Raw genomic sequence first — 22,214 nt, 5'->3', positions numbered from 1 at the left:
AGCTATCCTATTTTTAAAAGACATCTGAAGGCAGCCCTGTTTAGGGAAGTTTTTAATACAGTGGTGCCTCGCAAGACGAAAAGAATCCCTTCCGTGATTCTCTTCGTCTAGCGGTTTTTTCGTCTTGCGAAGCAATCCTATTAGCGGCTTAGCGCTATTAGCGGCTTAGCGGCTATTAAAGGATTAGCGGCTAAGCTGCTAAAAGGCTATTAGCGGCTTAGCATCTTAGAAAAAGGGGGGGAAAGTGAGGGGAAAAAAACACAAGACTAGCAAGACCTTTCGTCTTGCGAAGCAAGCCCATAGGGAAAATCATCTTGCGAAGCAACTCAGAAACGGAAAACCCTTTCGTCTAGCGGGTTTTCCGTCTTGCGAGGCATTCGTATTGCGGGGCACCACTGTATTTAATGCTGTATTGTTTTTCACACTCGATTGTGAGCCAGAGTGGCTGGGGAAACTCAGCCAGATGGGCGGGGTATAAATAATAAATTATTATTATTATTATTTATTATTATATTGGAAGAGGTTTGCACTGAGATGCCGACGAGTTTCCACAAGGCGCACCCATTGCAGGAGAGAAGCTGCTCAGGCAAAGAAGCATTTTTAAGGGCTGCAGTTTACAGGGTTTCTTTGCAGCTGCAATGTTGCTTTAACCAGATTGCTGTTCCCCAAACTTCAGATAGGCAAGACCTAATTTATTATTATTTTCCTGAATTGCACCTGCATTAAACCTCCCCATTCGTGTTGGTTAGAGCAGGGCTGGCCATCCCCACAGGAGCTCACCTCTGAAACACCCAGGGCTGGGGTCAACACAGGTGTATTGCCTGACTCAGAGCGGAGACTCCTGGAGAGAGACAGCAGGCAGCCTCTTACGAAGTCCTGAATTCCACAGCATCTCAGCAGTCAGGCGTAGAAAATGAGGCTGGGTGCAGCGAGCAATGGGTATTTCATTTTTAAGAGACCTCTGGCAAGGGCTTGTATTTAACTGGGACCTCCCGCTTCACGATCTGGAAGGGACTGTTTCAACAGACTTGAGTCCAGCCCAGGTTTTGACCATGCATGGTAACTTTTCTGTTTATTTGTCATCATGCCAAGAAGTATAAAGACAAAAATACGATACAATCTCTTGCAGAAATGGAAGACAGAGATATTTTCATCCAAAAATAAAGGAGACCCCCCTCTTCCTTCCCCCCAGAATTCCCAAACACCAACCTAGAGTCTGTAGAAATGAGAAAATAAAGACAGGTTGGCTGTCTTAATTTCTTTTCTTTTCTCCCTGGGATGGATGTGTGAAGGCTGCTTCCCTGCGTGATCTCTCGCAAAGGATCAGGCCTCCTGATCCCCAGTGAAAAGTAAATGCTGACTCCATTGCTAGGCCAGTGGATTAACAAATCTCCAAATATTCTGATAATTGATTCTATGGAATGTGTAGAATCCAGATGTTTACAGCAGGAATGATCAGAACTTCCCCAGAACATCCCAGAACACAGGAAATGGCCTTCTACCAAGCCAGATCATTGCTGTATCTTAGCTCAGTCCTCATGTGGACGCTACAACTCTACAATTACATGATTCTATCCATCGCTGTGTTCATTTGCCTTCACCCTCACCATGCAGCTTCCAGACGGTTGCCCTTTGGCCAGAAAAGTCCTCCCACCCCTGACTGGCAGCGGCTCTCCATGGAGTCAGGCAGGAGTTTCCCCCCCACCCTACTTGGAGATTGCAGGGATTGAAGCTGGAACCTTCTGCATGCCAAGCAGATGCCCTATGGCCATTTCCCTAAGATCCTAGTCCTCATGGTTCTGGAAAAAAGGTTGATTTAAAGAGGAATCTGCCTTCTGTCCCTTGGCCATAAAAACGTTAAGGAGAGCTCTGCTGGGTCGGGCCAAGGGCTCATCTAGTCCTGCGTCTAGATGCCTGCGTCCACAGGCATCAACCAGATGCCTATTATGGGAAACCCGCAAGCAGAACCTGAGCACAAGAGCCTAAATCAGTACAGGTACCTCGCAGCTTGCAAACATTTGTGTGCATTCAGCTTTATTCGCTTGGCAATCAATTACCTGTATTTTTCACTCTATAAGACGCACCAGACCACAAGGCGCACCTAGTTTTTGGAGGAGGAAAACAAGAAAAAAAAATATTCTGAATCTCAGAAGCCAGAACAGCAAGAGGGATCGCTGCGCAGTGAAAGCAGCAACCCCTCTTGCTGTTCTGGCTTGTGGGATAGCTGCGCAGCCTGCATTCGCTCCATAAGGCGCACACACATTTCCCCTTACTTTTTAGGAGGGAAAAAGTGAGTCTTACAGAGCAAAAAATATGGTAATTAAAAAGGCGGCAGAGTTGCGTGGAAAAGGACTTTGGCAATTCCGCCCGCCATTGAACCCAATGTGTTTTGACTATAAACGATTTTGGCTTTACGTGCAACCCCCAAAACGTAACCCCAGCCTTACTTGAGAGTCACCGGTCCTTCCTTTTATGTGCCCTGAAACTTCCATTGTTCAGCTTTGCTGGGTGTCCCTGTATTCTAGTGTTGTGAACGAGGGAGAAAAAGGTTTTCTACACCCACTTTCCCGTTGGGGGAACTGGTGCTGCCTTCAGAGGCTGGAACTGCCTCCCTCCGTTGCATCTGCTTCTCCTGCATATTATTTTTAAACAGGTTTATAATTTATTTTAACGAAGGGATGCGGAACGATCCCTTTTCACATCCCAGCCCTGACGGGTGCCGGATCAAGCTGATGGGAGACGCAGAAGCGGGGCCCTTTCCCCTCAGCCGCCCCAGGGATGAAACGTCCTTGGGTCGCGGAGAGAGGCAGTGGACCGCCACTAATTCTCCAGCGTGGGCCTCTCTTGCAAAAAGGGAAAAAAACACCCCACAAAACAACCCATCATGCGTCGCGCAGGACCAAGCAAGCACAAGGATGGTGCCTGGGCAGTGAGACAAGGCTCAGCTATGAGTTTCTGCTATTCCTACGTACAGGCATGCAAATGGTCATAAAAAATATACAAAACAGAATTCCCTCTCGATGCCCACACCTTCCCTTGATCCCTGCTCCGGAACCATCCCTGCAGGGGAGAAGCAGTATTTGGAATGGGCTGGGTGGCTCGGTGGATTTTCCTTCTCAATTTTTTTTTGCACGGCAACAGGAGTGATTTCTGCCCAACCCCGGCGGAGAGGCAAAGCATCCAGCTATACAAAACCCAGTTCACTGCCGCTGGCGTGGGGGGAAGCGGGAGACCAAGGAGAGATTTGCTTTGGGAGAAATGCGCCTCCTCTTGACGGTTCTCCGTGCCCACCCGTGTCTTTCTCTCTGTGTGGCAGATGACGAGGTAGAGAGTTCCTGTGCCAGGCAGGAAGGGATCTTCATTCTTCCCCTCCTGCCTAGTCCTGTTCCTCGGGTTGTACGTTTTGTTCGTCCCCTGGAAATAAACTTTTTTTGTGATCCAAAAGGCTAATGGTGAAGATGGGCATGCTGTAATTCTGTCCAAGGATGGGAGCAAGAATAGGGTTGGGCTGTGGAGGATCCCCACGTTTTTCTCCCGCTGAAAAAGTCCTTCCTTTTGCGCGGAAATGGGAGGCATCCTACGGCCACTCAAAAACACAAATAAATATGCAGGTCGAAGGACCTCCTTTCCCCTCAAGCTTTGCTCATGCTAATTTGATTGCAGGTAACCTGGAGGTGAGGAGAGAGAAAGAGAGAGAAAGAGAGTCGTTTTGGTCAGGCAGTTTTTACAAGCACAAGACAGGTGTGCTCCTGTTACAATTTTAGGGTTGGGAGAGACCCCCAAAGGTCATCCAGGCCAACCCAATCCAGGCCAAAAAATTTATTATTTATACCCCGCCCATCTGGCTGAGTTTCCCCAGCCACTCTGGGCGGTTCCCAATCGTGTGTTAAAAACAATACAGCATTAAATATTAAAAGCTTCCCTAAACAGATGTCTTCTAAAAGTCTGGTGGTTGTTGTTCTCTTTGACATCTGCTGGGAGGGCGTTCCACAGGGAGGGCGCCACTACCGAGAAGGCCCTCTGCCTGGTTCCCTGTAACTTGTTGCTTCTCGCAGGGAGGGAACTGCCAGAAGGCCCTCGGCACTGGACCTCAGCGTCTGGGCAGAACGATGGGGGTGGAGACGCTCTTTCAGATATACTGGATTTCAGATATAAATGGAAGCATGGGAACGATTGTGGAATATGGGCATAAAATGGACAGCATGTTCTGGTTTAAGAGAAAGTTATATGAACATGTTATATAGATGGTACCTAACACCTAGTAGATTGGCAAAAGTGTCTAATTCAAATTTGAATAAGTGTTGGAAATGTAAAGAGAAAGAAGTTAGCTTTTCCCATATGTGGTGGTCTTGCAATAAGGTTAAAGCTTACTGGGAAGTGATATATAATGAATTGAAAAAGATATTATTTCAGATAACATTCGTTAAAAAACCCCCAACCCAGAAGCTTTTCTCTTGGGAATTATGGGATCAGAACTACCAACAGTATAGAAGTTAGTTTATGCGTGCGACCACAGCTGTGAGAATGTTATTTGCTCAAAATTGTAAGGAAGAAGAGGTCCCAGCGAAAGAGAATGGTTACAGAAACTAATGGAGTGTGCAGAAATGGCAAAACTTACAGGGAGAATGAGAAATCAAGATAACAAACTTTAGAAAGGAATGAAAATGGTTTATTGAGTATTTACAAGTAAAGTGTAAACAGATGAAGCCATTGGCAAGGTTATTGTAAAAAACTGCAGTTTCAAAAATATATATGAGATATATATGAGAATAGCGGAATAAAAGAATGAGTTAAGATAATTTGGACCATGCAGTAAAGGACAAAAATGAATGCAAAGAACTGCAGAGAGGCGGAAAGGAGTAGAAGTCGGAGATGTTAAAATGATGGTTGAATAATTGTTGTATATAAATTAAATTTAAAATTCTTTTTAGAAAACCTTTAGTGAAAGAGGGTCTACCACCTTCAAGGGAGACCATTCCACGACTGAATGGCTCTTACTCTCAGAATCTCCTTCCTAAAGTTTAGTCGCAATCTCCTTTTTCGCCATTTGAATGCATTGGCTCAGGCACTACCACTAAACCGCTCTGCGTTATAAACTCCTTGCAGACAGAAACATGGGTTTGTTTTGCCTGGGATATGCTGTCAAAGCTCTCCTCCCCCCCCCTTCCCTGCCACCAAAATTGAGAGAGGCGAGGCAGAATCATTTCCTTGAAGGGAGCAAATAACAGTTTTTTGATCTGGCCTGGAGCTGCGGGGAGGGTAGCCCTGCAAAGACCGTCTTTGAAAATCACATAGTTTCGTTAGAATCGTAGAATCTTAGAGCTGGAAGGGACCGGAGGGTCATCTAGCCCAACCCCCTGCAATGCAGGAATCTTTTTACCCACAACCCTGAGATTAAGAGCCGCATGCTCTGCCACCTGAAATGCCAGGCTTTTTCCTATTCATTCATTTATTCATTTATTATTTCTACCCTGCGCATCTGGCTGGGTTTTCCCAGCTACTCTGGGCGGCTTACAGCATTTATCAAAATATCAACCATTAAAAACTTCCCGATACAGGGCTGCCTTCAGATGAATGTACTTTGTCTCCTTGACATCTGAAGGGAGGGTGCCACTACCGAGAAGGCCCTGTGTACTGTTACATGTGAAGGACTGTATGTCTTGTGCTCACTACATGATGGTATTGTATAATCCTAGGCTCCTTGTTGATCTTTTGATAGGAAACATCTTGAATTGGTTGCCTAAACACAGCGGCCGGATGTCAAAATAATTGCATGCAAATGGAAGAATAATGGTGGTGTTGAACATGCCGTCTTGGTTTGAGCTCTCTTTAGGGTTGTGAGCGAGTGTCTTTGGAGGAATTGGGTGGGACACAGGTTGGCACCTACCTGTGAACTTCAGTGTGCAAACCACGATGATGAGGGTCCCCAGGACGATGGAGATGATGCTGAGGAATCTGGCAACCCGCCCCAACCGCCGCGCTCCATCCACATCTCCCTGTTGGCAGCTGTTCCTAGACTGTCAAGAGAAGGGAGGGGAGGAGAGAAAATTGGACCCGTCTTAGACCTGTGTGCTGCCATTCACCCCCCTGGTTCATGTTGTGTGAGGACACAGGGGGCTTCTCTCGCGCTTGACCCAGAAGGCGCAGTTGGGGCAGGATGCTGCCCCACAATTGCTGACCAGAGTGAGGCCTTGTCAGCACAGAACATATGTGCTCAGAGATCTTCACCGGTTGTCGATTTTCTCCCAGGCTAAATTCAAGGTGTTGCTATCGGCTAACAACTTGGGGGCAGTTTACCTGTGAGGTCGTTTTACCCCACATAAGCCCACAGCGTTGCTTCGATCGGTGGAACTGGCACTGTTACAGGGACCGCATAATACCTGTTCCAGTATATTTGGGAGAATTTGGCATCTTACTGTGGCAGCATCTACCCTTTGGAACTCCCTGCCTCTTGATATCAGGCAGGCGCCTTCACTGAGCTCCTTTCAACGCCTGCTAAAAACATTCTTATTTAGGCAAGGCTGTCCAGTTGTTTAGAAATTTAATGTGGGTTTTGATCTGTTTTCAGTCTACTGTTATTTTAACATCTTTGGAGTTTTGAATTTTTGCTGTCGGGTCATCTTATAGTATTGATAGTTTTAGCTTTTTTTTGTAAACCACTTTGAGATATTTTTTTTATAAAAACAACCACCACCGCCAAGTGGTATATATATATATATATATATATTAGGAACTAAATGAATAAATCTAGCACTAGAAAGTAAATTCTCCAAGCCAGCAGCCTTGAGGTCCATGTATGGATGCACGGGCAGATTTCTAAAATAATAATTCTGTAACACCTTTAAAAAGGACCCCTGTGCAGCTTCCCACATGGGTAAGGTATATAGAGCATCTGCTTTGCATGCAGAAGGTCCCGGCCTGGTTCAATCCCTGAAATCTCCAGGTTAGGATTGTATTGGCTTTATTTGCTGCTGCAGCACGCAGCTGGCTCATGATTACATTACAAATGGGAAACCTTAGATGTGCATGTGTGTGTGGTGCTTTTACTTAGGTCTACACTGCTTTCACTCACACACACCTTTCTAGATCAACCCCTGGCTAGCCGACTTCCCCCCTTTATTAAATCTTCCCCCACCCTTGATTCTAGATCTCCCATTAAACAGCTGTGCATGGTTTTTAAAAAACCTCCACCATGGGAAAAGCTGGGTTCTGCTTTGCATAAAGGGTATCAGTCAAGTCCAGTTGCACACGCATATATATATATATAGTGTGTGTGTGTGTGTTAAAAAAAATGTAGTATAAACACTGACAACTGGGAAACACTGGCCTGCGAGTGCTCCAGTTGGAGAACAGCCTTTGCCAAAGGTGTCATGGGCTTTGAAGACACTCGAACTCAGGACGCAAGGGAGAAACGTGATAAGAGGAAGGCACGCTTGGCAAACCCTCACCGGGATCAACTCCCGCCCGGAAACCAATGTCCCCACTGTGGAAGGACATGGGGATCCAGAATTGGCCTCCACAGTCACTTACGGACTCACTGTTAAAACCTTGTTTATGGAAGACAATCTTACTCGGCTACGAGGGATCGCCAGAGAAGAAGAAGAAGAAGAAGAAGAAGAAGAAGAAGAAGAAGAAGAAGAAGAAGAAGAAGAAGAAGAAGAAGACACACACACACACTTATTTTGCATGGACTCACTCCCAGGTAAACGGGGTTATGACTGCAGTTTATAAGCCTGTTTTTGCTGTTGCTGCTAATCAGGGAGATGGCCTCTGTGTGTGCTTCCGCGGCGGAGAATCAAAGTTATCTTTGCGAAACCGTGGAGTATGTAATGGTCCTCTGGGGCTGCTTTCGGTAATCAAATGGACACAGGTGGCAAAAACATCACACGCTCCTGACTTGTAACAAAATAACAGGGAGTCAGGAAAGACTTCTTAGTGGCTCTGCTGCTTTTCTCAACCTGAAAGGGGACAGAAGTGCTGACCCCCCTTTCAATGATCCTTCGGAAGAGCCTGGCTGCTGGAGCAGACCAAAGGACGTCTGCCTTCAACGTCCTCTTACATTTACATCCTCTTACATCCTTAGTAAGCCCTGCTCAAGGCAGCTCGCACCATCCAAAGGTTTACGCAGTTTGCTCACTGTTACAAGATGCCACAGACTTTAAAAGGCCTCAATAAGCTGATGTGAACTTCTACTTCTATTCATGAATATGCAATAAAATGTATTTGCTGATCACTGAAATGCAGCAGCATGATCCAGGTAACAGCAACAAGATTGCATCTCCAAAAACTAAATCTTAACTGCAGAAACACACTCTTAAACAAAGATGGTCCATCCAGCATCCTCTGCTTTTCAGGATGCATTTGGGAAACTCACAAGGAGCCTTCTGCTGAGTCAGACCATCTGGCTCAGTACTGTCTACACTGGCTGGCAGCAACCGCTCTCCAGAGTTTCAGAGGACGAGCCTCTCTGCCTGGAGGTTAAACCTGTGACTTTTGGCATGTAAGGCAGGTATTCCACCACTGAGCTGTGACTCCCTAAAATTAAAGATCCTAGTCCTCATTGTTCTGAATAAAGGGCTGGTGGTGATAATAATAATAATAATAATAATAATAATAATAATAATAATAATAATGATAATAATGATAATAATGATAATAATGATAATAATAATGCAGGAAGCTGCCTTATTCTGACACAGGCCATTTGGTCCTTCTAGCTAAAGATTGTCTACACTGACTGGCAGCAACTCTCCAGGATTTCAGCGGAGGGGACATTCCCAAGCCTACCTGGAAATGCCTGGGATTGAACCCAAGGCCTTTTGCATGCAAGGCAAATGCTCTCCCACTGTGCAACAGCCCTTCCCAGGTGTGAGGGCCGGACATAAACGGCAGTGGCCCTCCCTGGTTGTCTGTCCCCCAGCCGTACTCTGATAACCTTTAAATTAGATTACTGCAAAGTGTTAAATGTAGGGCTGCTTCTGAAGAAGGTTCAGAAACATCAGTTGGTGCACAATTTGGCAGCCAGGTTGCTCACCGGTGCAAGACAGTTTGAGAATATTACACCGATCCTGGCCTAATTATACTGGCTGCCAATTAGTTTCCAGGCCCAATTCGAAGTGCTATTAAACCTTCTTAAGGCTCATGACTGCCTCTCCCCATACAAACTGTCCCAGACTCTGTGTTCATCATCTGAGGCCCTTCTTCATGTGCCTCCTTCACGAGAGGGCAGAAACATGAGAACAGGGCCTTTTCTGCAGTGGCTCCCCATTTGTGGGATGCTCCCCCAGGGAGGCTCGCCTGGCACCTTCATTGCATATCTTTAGGTGCCGGGCGAAAACATTCCCTTTCTCCTAGGCCTTTGGCTGATTAAACATTCCGTGACCCTTTAAATGTGTTTGTGGGAGTTGTTTTTGAACTTGGTTTTATTATGTATTTTGTGTTTTCGTTTTGTATTTTTTTATGTTGTGAGCTGTCCTGAGGTCTTCTGATTAAGGGTGCCATACAAATTTAATGAATAAATAAAATATTCAAAGGGCCTGCTGCTGATTCTGCCTATGGAGGCTCCACTCTTAACTATCTTACTTCGTAAGGACATCTGGGAGAGGCCTTCCGGGAGCCTAAGGCCCACCTAGGCCCAGCTGTATGGCCATCTGGGTGCCTCTGGGATTCCCCTGAGCAGAACACGAGTGCAAATGCCCTCCCCATGGCATTCTTCATCATCTCTTGGTATCCTGAGATAGACTTCATCTGAACCTGGGGGCTCTGCATTGCTATTGCCAGATCCTATTGCCAGATCCTACTTGCCAGTCTTGAGAAACAAGTGTTTTCATGTGGTTAGTATGGATGCGGAGCTCAAATGTGCCACGACCCCCTTTTTCCATGTCCTACTCAGCCTGCTGACTATCTGTGGAGAAGCCCTGTACAAGGGGGGCTTATCAGAGCCTTTCTCCCCCTTGCCTATCATGAGCTGAGTGGCAGGGCATCTGCCTTGCATGCAGAAGGTGTCAATCACCAATGGCATCCTCGGGTAGGGCTGGGAAAGGCTCCCTGCCTAAAATCCTTGAGAGCTGCTGCCAGCCAGTGTCCTGAGCCAGGTGGACCAATAAGGCAGCTTCCTGTGTTCCTCTTCAAACATGCCCTTAGTTCAGCACCATGAGGGCTAGCATCTTGATTTATTTTTAAGGGATGGGCCATAGCTCAGTGGTAAAGCATCAGCTTTGCATGCAGAAGGTCCCAGGTTCAAATTCTGGCAGCGTCCTCAGCCAGGGCTTGGAGGAGGGATCCTTGATCTGAAACACCGGTGAACCACTGCCAGCCAGTGTAGGCAGTACTGAGCTAGATGGAGCAACGTTCTGACTCAGTGTTCAAGTCTGGAACCACACTGCGTTTCCCTGAAAGCTTTCCCTGTTTTGGAGGACTCCTGGCTGCTACCATGGACAGCTCCCTCTTTGCTTCTCTCTCTTTCAGCTTTTATATTATTAACCATTAATCCAGCCTTGGCCATCCTGGCGCCCTCCAGCTGTTCTGGACTACAATTCCCATCAGCTCAGCCGGCACGGCTTTTTTCTTCCCATCATCCACCGCTCTGCCAAGTTTACACAGCCAACCCTGTAAGCCCTGGCCAGAGGAGATGCTCTTACAATGTTGGCCGCCCTTTTCTCCACCTCTCCCAGCCCTGCGTGGCAGCTAAACCTTAGTCCTCTCTGTTTCTGAGCTCAGCCTTCTCAGACCATGTCAAAAAAGTAAGCGTTGCCTCTGAACACGTCAAGTGCGCCAGGCCTTTTCCTGCCAGATACCTCTACCCCCTTAGGGGCGCAGGTGGGTGGCTGCCCTCATCCCAGCCCAAAGGCAGAACTTGAGAACCGGCACGCCCCATTTTAGAAATTAAAAGAGCATCCTGCACAGCGGGGGTTTGGACTAGATGACCCCTTGGGCCCCTCCCAACTGTACCATGCTAGAATTCTGTGCTCTGTGTCCCCCTCCACCCTTCCCTTTCTTCCCCCACTGCATCTGCCAGGAGGCCTTCCTGGAGCCAAATCAAGAGAGAGAGAGAGAGAGAGAAGGAGGGAGGGAGAGAGAGGCAGAGACCTCCTTGCGCCAGTCCTATGGATGAATCTCCTCAGCATCCAATTCATCTCTGCCTGCCCCAAAGCCAACCCCACATATGCTTGGTTGTATCCAGAGACTGGAGAGGGGAGAAACAGGAAGAAGTATGGATGTCCAGAGCTTTCTATAGTCAGCTCAACGGAAACAAATTATTCCTCGTTCCCTCTAGTCATCCCAGGGAAGCTGTGTGACTTCTGAGGGGGGTGCTGCCCCCCAACAAACTTTGGCTCCCTCCTCTCTTTCTTTCTTTTTTTCTTTTTTTTTCTTTCTTTCTTTCTTTCTTTCTTTCTTTCTTTCTTTCTTTCTTTCTTCCTTCCTTCCTTCCTTCCTTCCTTCCTTCCTTCCTTCCTTCCTTCCGTTTATAACCCACCTTTTTCTCCCAAGGAGCTCAAAGACGGCATCCGTGTCTCTCCCCCATCTCATTTAATCCCTACAACAGCCCTGCGAAGTAGGTCGGGCTAAGAGGATGGTGCCTGGCCCCCCAGGATCACACCCAGAGAACTTCGTATATCCAAGTGGGGATTTTACTGTATTTACTGTATTTTTGGTTTTTATGGAAGCCGCCCAGAGTGGCTGGGGAGGCCCAGCCAGATGGGCGGGGTATAAATAATAAATTATTATTATTATTATTATTTGAACCCAGGTCCCCCCCACGCTAACCACTACACCCCCGCTAGTTCATACGCCTTTGTGACCAGGAGACTTTTGCCCGTTTTGAGGTTCTCTGGACCGCTGTGGTCCTGTCATTTTTTGCAGGGGATCCTGTTAACACACGGCTGCCCCTCACCTTGCTGGTAAGCGCACCCACAGAATGGGAATGGAAGGGGGCGCACACACACCCCCAGTCAGAGGTTAATGTGCAACCAAATTTGCATCTATCAGCTCTGGAAACTGCTCTCTGAGCTCTCTTACCCTCCCCGTGGCAGAAGCTTGTGTTTGTTCTTCGTGGTCAGAGGCACTCTGTACATGCTCAGAGTAGTCTTAATTTCGACATTACATGGCAACAAGTTCTGTCAACCGCCCCCCCCCCCAATTTCCTCACTCTATAATTTTTTACATCTCTCTCCGACAAAATCCAGAGCTATGCAAGAGACGCCTAGGCTGTTCTTGACACGTCTTAACTTAAGTGGGATCTGTCTCCAACCCATGTCTAGCTGGGGCGGATGGGAAGGAAGAGAGTTTGGAGCTATTGATCAACTTCGTTTGATAAGCAGAAGAGGGAATTAGACACACACACGCACACCCAACAACCCATCCACCCAAAACCCTCGTATTTGGCCCGCGAATTAAATTTATTTTATTGCTGTGTAATCCTCGACATCTCTGCTCAGAACTGCCATTGAATTCAACGCGCCTTACTCCCAGCTCAGCGGGTATAGGGTACCGCAGCCTTAATTCAGTCGTGAGCAAGATCCTACACTTGAAAGGGCACTTCTAGCATAATATTAATATTATTAAATCCCCCCAAATCCTCACACTCTGTTTAAGTCTTTCTCCCATCTCCCCAATCCACAAAACGCACACGCCCCACCCCGCATTTGAGAAGGGAGCTGCTGTATTTGGAGTCTCTATGCAGGGAAAGTTATAAATTACGATTATTTACTCTTTGTTTTCTCTTCCTCCACTTCCCAGATAGGTCGATATGATTGCATATTCTTTCTCTCTCACACGCAAACCCCCAAAAGTCGTGTCCTTCCGAAACGGGAAGAACAGTCCACTCCAAAACTTGCAGTTCGCAGACTTTTGGAGAAACTAAGACACCCCTCCCTTACCGACACGCTTCTTCCATCCTCCCCGATGTAATGCCCTTTGCTCAAGTTTTAAACGCAGCTACAAAGTTCCCGCCGGGGACTTCCGCGCCCCGCGACTCCCCGACGCCGTGCCGATGTCCCCGGTGCGCCCAGGGCGCACAAGGAACTCGGCGAGGGCGGCGCGTCTTTGCGCACAGCCGGAGTCCCGAGGGGACGCGCTGGAGCGGGGGAACGGCCGCTTACCATGATGGAGAAGACTAAGGCCAGGATGTTGAGGGGCCAGATGGGGCAGAAGCAGGAGAAGATGGCCAGCGGGAGGTAGTCCCGCGAGCGGCCCGGCTCGTGGAGGTTGGAGGTGGTGGCCGTGGACGAGGCGCGCCCCAGGCTGAGCCGCGACGGCGAGAGCGACGTGGCCTCCAGCTTCCCCTCCGAGCCGGACTGGTAAGGCAGGCTGTGGTGGCCGTTGCGCTCGGCCTCGCCCCCGGCGGGCGCTTCATCGCCGCCTTCTCCACCGGCTGAGAAGGACTTCGGGGCTACCCCGACGGCGGTCAGCAGCTTCTCCGTCTCGTGCGAGTCCACGGGCGGAGGAGAGTTCTCCAGCGCCTTCGCCAGCGGCGCCTCCGTGTTGATGGCCATGGCTGCGCCGCGCTTAGACTCCCATGATCCGGGCGAAGGCGCAGGGGGTCCGGGGGAGGGAGCCGCAGGCGCCGCCTCGACGGGATCACACGCGCCTCGCCCTGGTGCTGGGGGCTCTCTCCGTCCTCCTCCTGCCTCTTGCTCTCTCGCTTGCCTGACCCAGCCACGCAGGCTTCTCTCTTATCCGCCGCGCTCGCACTTCTCTCTCCAAAGCGCTCTTTGGCAACTGCGCGCCGGTCCGTCGAAGGGGCCGCCCAGGCTGGGTTGTGAGCTCACCCAGGAGGCAAGAGGAGGAGGAGCCAGAGCGCCTTCCCTGACGCTCGCTCGCCCCAAGGCACGGCCCGCCAACCGCCGGCAATGGGCAGATTGCTCGGGTTGTGTGGTGGAGAAGCGGGGTTTGGGAAGCAGCTCCGGTGGGAAGCAGCAGCCCTGGAGAAGGCAGACGGAGGCTCCTTATTCCCCGTTCCTTATTCCTGCGTCTCCTTACTTTCCTTATTCCCAAATCGTTTCTTCTTATCCCTAATTCCTAAACCTCAGTTCCTTCTTCGTATTTAGCAGTTATTTCCTTACACCTCCTTCTCAGTTCCTTGTTCCTAGTCCTCAAGGAAACCTCAGCTGGATGCATCAAACCAACCTTAGTGATTCAGCACCCCTTTCCCACCCACGGGCACCCACCAGGCGCCTTAAGGAAGCTCACTGGGCAGGGCACTGGAGGCAGCAGCCCTCTCTAGCTGTTGCTTCCCCAGCTGCTGACGTTTAGAGATAGACTGCCTCTGAATCTGGAGGCTCCATTTAGCGGCAGTGTCTGAAGACCAGATGGGAAATGGCAGTGTTTAAAAGTGCTCCCGAAACAGGAGGTGAGAGCCTGGGAAACTGTCAACATGTGTGAAGGGAATGTGTGGATGTGGCTTGGCCCATTTTCAGGGGTAACCTTCTTAGTTGCTGCCAAATACTATTTCAAGTCTATGAAAGGGAGAAACACTCGGTGTCACTTCGTTTCAGCACCTGCGTGCCTTGCTTTGCTCTGTACAGGAGGCAGGCACCACGCCCCAGTTTTCAAGGGACTGAGCATTTTACTAGTCCTCAAGGGGGTTTTGCAGGATGCACATAGAAGCACGTCAGCTGTGCATCTGCTGTGGAAGTGCCCGAGCATTGATGAGCATGGGCTTTAGGCCAAGTCAGCAGACCCTGTAGCTCAGTATTGTCTACTCTGACTGGCAGCAGCGGCTCTCCAGGGTTTCAGGCAGGGGGGCATTCTCAGCCTCCCTGCAGATGTTCCATATTGAACCCGGGACCTTTTGCATGTGCTGTGCCTCTGAACCATCCTAAAAAAATAATACAAGATCCCAGTCCTCATGAATCTGAATGTGGGGGGCCGGACTATATTTTTTTTGGGGGGGGGATGAACGAATTCCCATTCCCCACAAATAACCCAGAGATGCATTTTAAATAAAAGGACACATTCTACTCCTGTAAAAACACACTGATTCCCGGACTGTCCGTGGGCCGGATTTAGAAGGCGATTGGGCCGGATCCGGCCCCCGGGCCTTAGTTTGCCCACCCGTGATCTAGCTCAGCATTGCCGGCTGCTTTGCAACTGTCGTCTTACCTGGAGATGCTGGGATGGTACCTGGGACCGTATATGTGCAGACTTTAGAACTGGTGCAGAGTGCCACCTTGTGGACCACATGAGGAATTTTCTGGCTGGGTCACCCACCCACAAAAAGAATCTACATTTCCCTCCCTCCCCCCGCCCCCGTGCTGCTCCCAAGCAAGATTTCCACATCATACAGAGAACACAATGGGTTGGGTCGTTGATGATGCCATTCCCGCTTCTGCTTGAAGAAGACTTCTGTGATGCTCAGGAGTTTGGGTGGGTCAAGCTCAATAGAAGAGAATCTCCTGCCTTTGGCCAGGGTCTCATATTGCTGATTCCCTGGAGGACTCCTTTGCAAAGAAGGAAGGAAAGCACTGTGGAAACAGTGGTGTTCTGAGCCCCACAACCTATTTGTGGATAGTAGGAAGATGCATCTTCCGGGATTCTGCAGTCAACCAAATGCCCCAGTGGGAATCCTGCAAGTAACACAAAGTAAGATTCCAGTCCTCATGAATATAAAAAGGTAAAGGTACCCCTGCCCATACGGGCCAGTCTTGCCAGACTCTAGGGTTGTGCGCTCATCTCACTCTATAGGCTGGGAGCCAGCGCTGTCCGCAGACACTTCCGGGTCACGTGGCCAGCGTGACAAGCTGCATCTGGTGAGCCAGAGCTGCACATGGAAACGCCGTTTACCTTCCCGCTGGTAAGCGGTCCCTATTTATCTACTTGCACCCGGGAGTGCTTTCGAACTGCTAGGTTGGCAGGTGCTGGGACCGAATAACGGGAGCGCACCCCGCCACGGGGATTCGAACCGCCAACCTTTCGATCAGCAAGCCCTAGGCGCTGAGGCTTTTACCCACATCGCCACCCGCGTCCCCCCTCATGAATATAGGGCTGATCTAAACAGGAAGATGCATTCCACTGAGTCAGATCATTGGTCAATAGCTCTCTATACTGTCTGGAAGTGATTCTTCATGGTTTCAAGGCAGGGATAATGACAGGGGAGGCTGCTGGATGAGGCCCTTGGCCCAACTAGTCCAGCATCCTCTATTCACAGTGGCCAACAAGATACCAATCATGATTTGAACACAGGATCCCTCTCCCTTGCTGCAGTTTCCAGCAGCGGACATTGCTTCCTCCAACGGCAGAGGCAGAGCAGAGCCATCATGGCTGGTAGCCATTGATACTAATGCATGAATTCCTATGCGAATCCTCTTTTAAAGCCATCTGGGTTGGTAGCCATCTCTGCCTCCTGTGGGAGAGAGTTCCATAGGTGCGTGAAGAAGTCCTTTCTTTTATCTGCCCTGACATTTTGAGCCCTGCTTGGAGAGGCCGCCGGGGACTGAACCTGGGACCTTTCACACGCAAAACAGGTGCTCTGTCACTTTGCTCCAGCCCTTCCCAATATTGCTCAAAAATACAGAGGAGGTTACATTGATTTGGGGAAACAAATTTCTCCACCGTTCAGGACAGTGAGCAGATAACTGTACAATACCGACAGCTATACCGATAATGTTAAATACATGGCAGATAATGGCACGGGGATCTCAGGAGCGTCACAGAAACACAGCAACTGGTTTTATCAAGTGACTCTGTTATATCGGTGCAGATCAGTGTGTCTCCCAACTCCAGATAGCTAAAGCAAAACAAACCAAACAAAAAAACCAGCAACAGAAAAATCTCTGAATTAAAATGGGAGGCCATCTTCACTCTTACACATGAATGTTTTTAAAGAATGCGTGAGAGAAATAATGATTGCCTCCAGCAAAATCCATCTGTCCCTCTGTTTTTCTATGCGATGGTAGGAAATCTCTCCTAATTAGAAGGAGGCAAGGCCAGAACAGCACAACAGACGTGTGTGTGTGAGCACGCGGAGTGAATCATAGTACAGTGGTACCTCGGGTTACATACGCTTCAGGTTACATACGCTTCAGGTTACAGACTCTGCTAACCCAGAAATAGTACCTCGGGTTAAGAACTTTGCTTCAGGATGAGAACAGAAATCACGCAGCGGTGGCAGGAGGCCCCATTAGCTAATGTGGTACCTCAGGTTAAGAACAGTTTCAGGTTAAGAACAGACCTCTCCCAAATGAATTAAGTTCTTAACCCAAGGTACCACTGTATTGTAGCATTGGAAGGGACCCCTGAGTCATCTAGTCCAACCCTTTGCTATGCAGGAATTGCAGCTAGAAATCCCTGATCCGTCAGCTCCCTGGTAGAGCAGAATTACTTGCCATCGCCATCACGTACCCCAATCCGTACAGTCTGGATTAGTAAGAGGCGAAATCACGTACAGTCTGGATTAGTAAGAGGTGAAATCAGAGAAGGGACACATGCCCAAAATGCTTTGGCCTTCGGTTATTTAATTAACTTTCATCTTGCAGCACTCTTAGCATGCCCTGGCACACCCTTTGTGGATTACAGGTTCTAGAGTTTATGCCCCAACAGATCTAAGCAGACAAACAAACCACTCTTAACTTGCTGCCTGCACTGGTGTTTGACTGTCTCAGCTGGACTCCTTCTGTTCCTTCCTAAGACATCGGCTGGTTCGCACCCACCCACCCCATTCTAGTTGCACCCAGAACTGTAGTGATGCTGACAAGCGCCACCCCATGGATATATACTGAGAAATGAGCCCCAGTGAGTTCTGTGGGGCTTATTCCCAAGTCAGTGTTTCTAGCTGTAGTGGTTAAGCTTCCACATCTGGTCCGAGGACGACGTTCCCTTGTGGAAAACCATCTGGGGCTCACATCCTGGTGGCGGGTACCCCCCTTTGAAATATTGCCGCCTCTCAGCTGCTTCGTAGTGAGGCTGCCCTCCAGATCAGGGCAGTGATTCCATCAGCCTGACAGAGCTGGCATCAGATTATTTCAGGAAAAGTCACAAAGGCGGGTGAACCTATAACATCCCAAAGACACAAATATTCCTGCAGTATCCAGTGGTTGCAAGATCATAATATAATATATTTATACAGTGTGCATGGCATTTTACAGATTCCCCAGGAGCATGCAGTCAAAAAGCCGCTGTATATATCTACAAATCAGCTGGAGCGCCTAAGAGATAGGTCTCTGCCCCATGAAGGTACAGTCAAAAAAAGCATCTGTATACCTTTACAAACTCAGCCAGAGGAAATGCGAAATCCCGAGAACGCAACTTCTCTAAGTCTGCAAGGGTCAGTGTGAGATCCTAGGAAAACTGTCCCGATCCAACTTGAGGGGAAGCGGAGGACCGTGCCCTCACCATCAGGACCACAAGGATGAAGAAGGCTGAGAGACCCCATCTCAGAACAAGCCGTACTTCCAGGGGAAGTGACCAGAAGGGCAACTTTGAATGCTGCCGTCTGCAAGTCTTTGCTGGCAGGGGGCTCGGCCCCCCAGGAGGAGGGTGCTGGCTGGACAACAGGCAGGGCTGGCTGGACAACAGGCAGTGCCCTCTTTGGGGTTGTCGACCAAGTGATGGGAAGCGTTTTCGGGGCGGCACTTCACGCATGCTGTCGCACTGGGCTGAAATGGAGGCCCCTTACTGTATCCAGGTTCCCAGAGAGGCTGGAAGAGCTTGGGCTGGCTGTCCCTAAAGCCGCCTTCGCCCCGGGTCAGCTGGCACTCAGCGTGGGCGCAGGACCACCCCACCGCAGGCCCGGACCGGAGGGACGTGGAGAGGGTGGCGATCCGGTGGATGGCGCGGCGGAGGGTGGCGATCTTGGAGAGCCGCTTGCCCCCCAGGTCGTGCCGGAGGGCCAGCCGCAGGGCGTTGAAGGCCTGGTTGTAATCGAGGATTCTCTTGCGCTCCCGGACGTTGGCCGCCATGCGCCGGGCTTTGGAGCGCATGGGCCGGACCCTGCGCTTCTCTGGGGCCTCCTCGAGGTTTCCAGGGAAGGCCGAGGACTTGGCCTTGCAAGGCTGCAGGAAGCGGGTCCTTTGCCTGGGCACACCTCGTGCCTCTCCTTCCCAGGGGTCCGGCTGTTCCAGGTGGCTCGGGGCAGCTCTGGGCATTTTTGAGCCTCTCTGTTCAGATTTCTCTCCCTCTTCCTGTGCAGGTCTTTGCTGGACAGTCCTGTGCACCAGGCTCCTCCTCCTCCTCCTCCTCCAAACTCCTGGAGGCTGAGATTTAATTATACCACGTGGAATCCTGTCCCAGGTAGCCTTTATTATCACCAGCCTCCAGGTATCCCGGGGTTAGGGGCACCACCTTATTCAGGAAGCCGCTCGCGTAGACGCCAGATTTTCCCACCTCCGTGCACCACTCCTCCTCTTTGTCACGCCCTCTCCTCCAACTCGCGTTCCTTGCGTACACTGCAGGGTGGGCGGTCTAACAAGAGCCTCCGATACTGTGGAACGAGTCAAATGCTTTTGCAGTGTACATAAATGATCGTATCCAGCACATCGGAGAAAGGCAGCATCTGGATGCCGGGTTCTGGAAGCCACAGGAGGGGAGAGCTGTTGTTCTGCTTGGGTTCTGCTTGCAAGCTTCCTGTTGGAGCATGTGGTTGGCCATTGTGAGAAGAAGATGGTGGACTGGATGGGCCCCCTTTGGCCTGATCCTGCAGCCAGGCTCTGCACACACTCAGGACGGAATTTCCTTTCCCGCCAGCCCTTCGACCCTCCAATAGTTGTAATAAGCACCTTGGTGCCTTCCCAGGAAAAGACACTGTCTTTAAATCACCGGCCCCTTTCTCCCAGATGTCTGTGGCTAGCTATTAATTTAGGCCTCTCCTCCACCACCAATTTCTTTTTTAAAAATAAAAATAAATTGGGCCTCTTGGCAAGGCGAGATTCCAGCGTCCACGAAGAAACCAGGCAGGTGTAAAACATGCCTCCCTTTGAAGTCTCCCTTCCCATCCTCCTCGTTCCCTCGGGGGTCCCTGCACCTGATTTATTGGACGCAGACCCTGAAATTAGCCATGGCTTCAAAAGGTCCAAACAGGAGCATGGCAAGAGACAAACGGAACAGGTAGTAATTGCTGTGATCAATTACTGGACACAAATCAGACACAGGCCGATAAAAGGTTGGAGGAGCTGCCTCTCAGGTTCGTGGGCCTAACAACAAGGACACAGCAATTTGTCAGTTTTGTGAACATTTTTTGTTTGAGGTTATATTGCGTCTCTCGCCTTCCCTCCACGGAGATCAAGGGGGCATTTAATGTCTCTCCCCTCCCCTACTTTATCCTCGGTGCAACCCTGCACATGAACTCATCTAGGAGTGCCAGCCTATGCATATTTTCAATTGAGCATAGTGACTGTTGCAACTTCCTGTAGCAGGGAGTTCCAGAGGTTTGTTAGGCAGCACTTGTGCAAAGGACCGATTGCCGGGCACTTTTAAATTTATTTTCTGAAGCTGATAAAGATCTTTAAAAATTACAAACTCGTTTCTCACCTTTTGACTGCAGCAAGGATGTCTGTTATTTATTATTGTTTATTAGACGTGACCTTGAGGCGATTCACAAGATAAAAATTAAAGGTAAAAACACAAATAAATGGGTTAATCAGAAACAGCAAAACAATAACCTCCCTCAAACATATTTAAAAGGCTGTAGAATATTAATCAGCCGAAGACCTGGTTGGAGAGGAGCATTTTAGCCTGGTGCATAAAGATGTATAATGAAGGCAGCAGCCGAACATCCTTGGAGAAAGCATTCCACAACAGGGAGCCACTGCAGAAAAGGCCCTGTTCTCATGTTGCCACCCTGCAGACCTCATGTGGAGGAGGCACACAAAGGCCTCAAATAATGATTACAGGGTCTGGGGCAGTATATACAGTGGTACCTCAGGTTAAGTACTTAATTCGTTCCGGAGGTCCATACTTAACATGAAACTGTTAACCTGAAGCACCTTAGCTAATGGGGCCTCCTGCTGCCGCCGCGCCGCCAGAGCACGATTTCTGTTCTCATCCTGAAGCAAAGTTCTTAACCTGAAGCACTATTTCTGGGTTAGCGGAGTCTGTAACCTGAAGTGTATGTAACCTGAAGCACATGTAACCCGAGGTACCACCGTATGGGGAGAGGTATAAACTATCCTTGAGGTATTGCGGTCCTGAGCTGTTTAAGGCTTTATAGGACTTTGAATTGGGCCCGAAAGCTATCTGGCAGGCTGTGCAGCCAGGCCAGGATTGGTGCAATACGCTTCAACAATTGCAACAGCACACTCCAGCAGAACATCAGAACTAGAAGGAATCACATTTGCAGCTCGGCCCACGACTGCCTTCAGGAAGATGGAGAGGTGGAAATGGATGCACATTCGTTTTGGGGAAACGAATTGATTAAAAGGGAGGGGATTGCAGCCGCCTGCTCCTACCGCCTCCCTGCCTGATCTCACCCCACCTCCAGCCTCCTAGGAATGTCGATCCCAAAAGCCGGGTGGCAGCTAGCCCAGACAACTGCCTGCCCCGAGGTCCTTGTCCCGCCGCAAAAGGGGACAGGGAAGCCTCTGTTTTCAGGGAGCAAATTATTTCCCCGGCCTCTTTTATCACCTGCTCCAATCTGTCTCGCAACCGCCCTTCCTTCCTGGTCCTTGGGCGGGGGCGTGACTGGGACCCCCTGAGCAAATTCCTGCACCTTGCAGCTCGGGAGATGGAGGAGGGAGGGAGAACGTAAGGGCATAAGGAGAGCCCATGCTGGATCAGGCCAAGCAGATGCCCCAAAGGGAAACCAGCATGCAGGATCCGGGCCCAAGAGCAACTCTCCCCTCTTGTGGTTTCCAGCAACTGGGATTCAGAAGCACGGCTGCCTCCAACCATTGTGTGGCGGGGAGTTCCACAGTCCAGCTTTGCGCTGTATAAGAAAGGTCTTTTGTCTTTTATTTTTATTATCTTATTGTTTTATTAGATTTATATACTGCCTTTCATCGCAAGATCCCTGGAAAGGTTCACAAGACAAAAAGCACAAATAGTTAAAACAGAAACAGCAAAACAATAACCACCCCCCTCCCACAAACACATTTAAAATATTATTATTTGTTAGGTTATCTGCCCTGAATCTTCAGCTTCACTGGATCTCTCTGAGTCCTAGTGTCAGGAGAGAGGGACGAAAACTTTGCTTTCTCCATGCCATGCATTATTAAACTTCTATCATGTCCCTTTTCTCGCTGCCTGCAAGAAACACTGGGTAGACTGCTGCTAAACTTAGAGGC

The 22,214-nt window shown here is 49.4% G+C and overlaps 2 protein-coding genes across 2 annotated transcripts; both read right to left on the bottom strand.

The window, feature by feature from the left end:
* Positions 1-1,044: 1,044 nt before the first annotated feature.
* Positions 1,045-13,839, bottom strand: TRARG1 (trafficking regulator of GLUT4 (SLC2A4) 1). Its single transcript, XM_028707603.2, has 3 exons — positions 13,101-13,839; positions 5,888-6,017; positions 1,045-3,668 (listed from the first exon to the last, which is right to left on the bottom strand). The coding sequence occupies exons 1-3, from the start codon at positions 13,491-13,493 to the stop codon at positions 3,649-3,651; spliced, it is 543 nt and encodes a 180-aa protein (XP_028563436.2). The 5' UTR covers positions 13,494-13,839; the 3' UTR covers positions 1,045-3,648.
* A 3,528-nt stretch (positions 13,840-17,367) lies between these two features.
* On the bottom strand, positions 17,368-19,956 carry BHLHA9 (basic helix-loop-helix family member a9). Its single transcript, XM_028707601.2, has one exon. The coding sequence runs from the start codon at positions 19,080-19,082 to the stop codon at positions 18,372-18,374; it is 711 nt and encodes a 236-aa protein (XP_028563434.2). The 5' UTR covers positions 19,083-19,956; the 3' UTR covers positions 17,368-18,371.
* Between the last annotated feature and the right edge of the window lie 2,258 nt (positions 19,957-22,214).

The sequence above is a fragment of the Podarcis muralis genome, chromosome 15 (genome assembly GCF_964188315.1).
Source record: "Podarcis muralis chromosome 15, rPodMur119.hap1.1, whole genome shotgun sequence".
Classification (NCBI taxonomy): Eukaryota; Metazoa; Chordata; class Lepidosauria; order Squamata; family Lacertidae; genus Podarcis; species Podarcis muralis.
The sequence above is the reverse complement of the archived record's forward strand: the minus strand, read 5'-3'. Positions and strand labels throughout refer to the sequence as shown.

Excerpts from the sequence above, each read along its gene's own strand:
- TRARG1 (XM_028707603.2), bottom strand. The coding sequence starts at position 13,493 with ATGGCCATCAACACGGAGGCGCCGCTGGCGAAGGCGCTGGAGAACTCT. Across the intron at positions 6,018-13,100 it reads CCTTAGTCTTCTCCATCATG|TCTAGGAACAGCTGCCAACA; the intron begins GTAAGCGGCCGT and ends TTCTCTTGACAG. Across the intron at positions 3,669-5,887 it reads TTGCACACTGAAGTTCACAG|GTTACCTGCAATCAAATTAG; the intron begins GTAGGTGCCAAC and ends CCTCACCTCCAG.
- BHLHA9 (XM_028707601.2), bottom strand. The coding sequence starts at position 19,082 with ATGCCCAGAGCTGCCCCGAGCCACCTGGAACAGCCGGACCCCTGGGAA.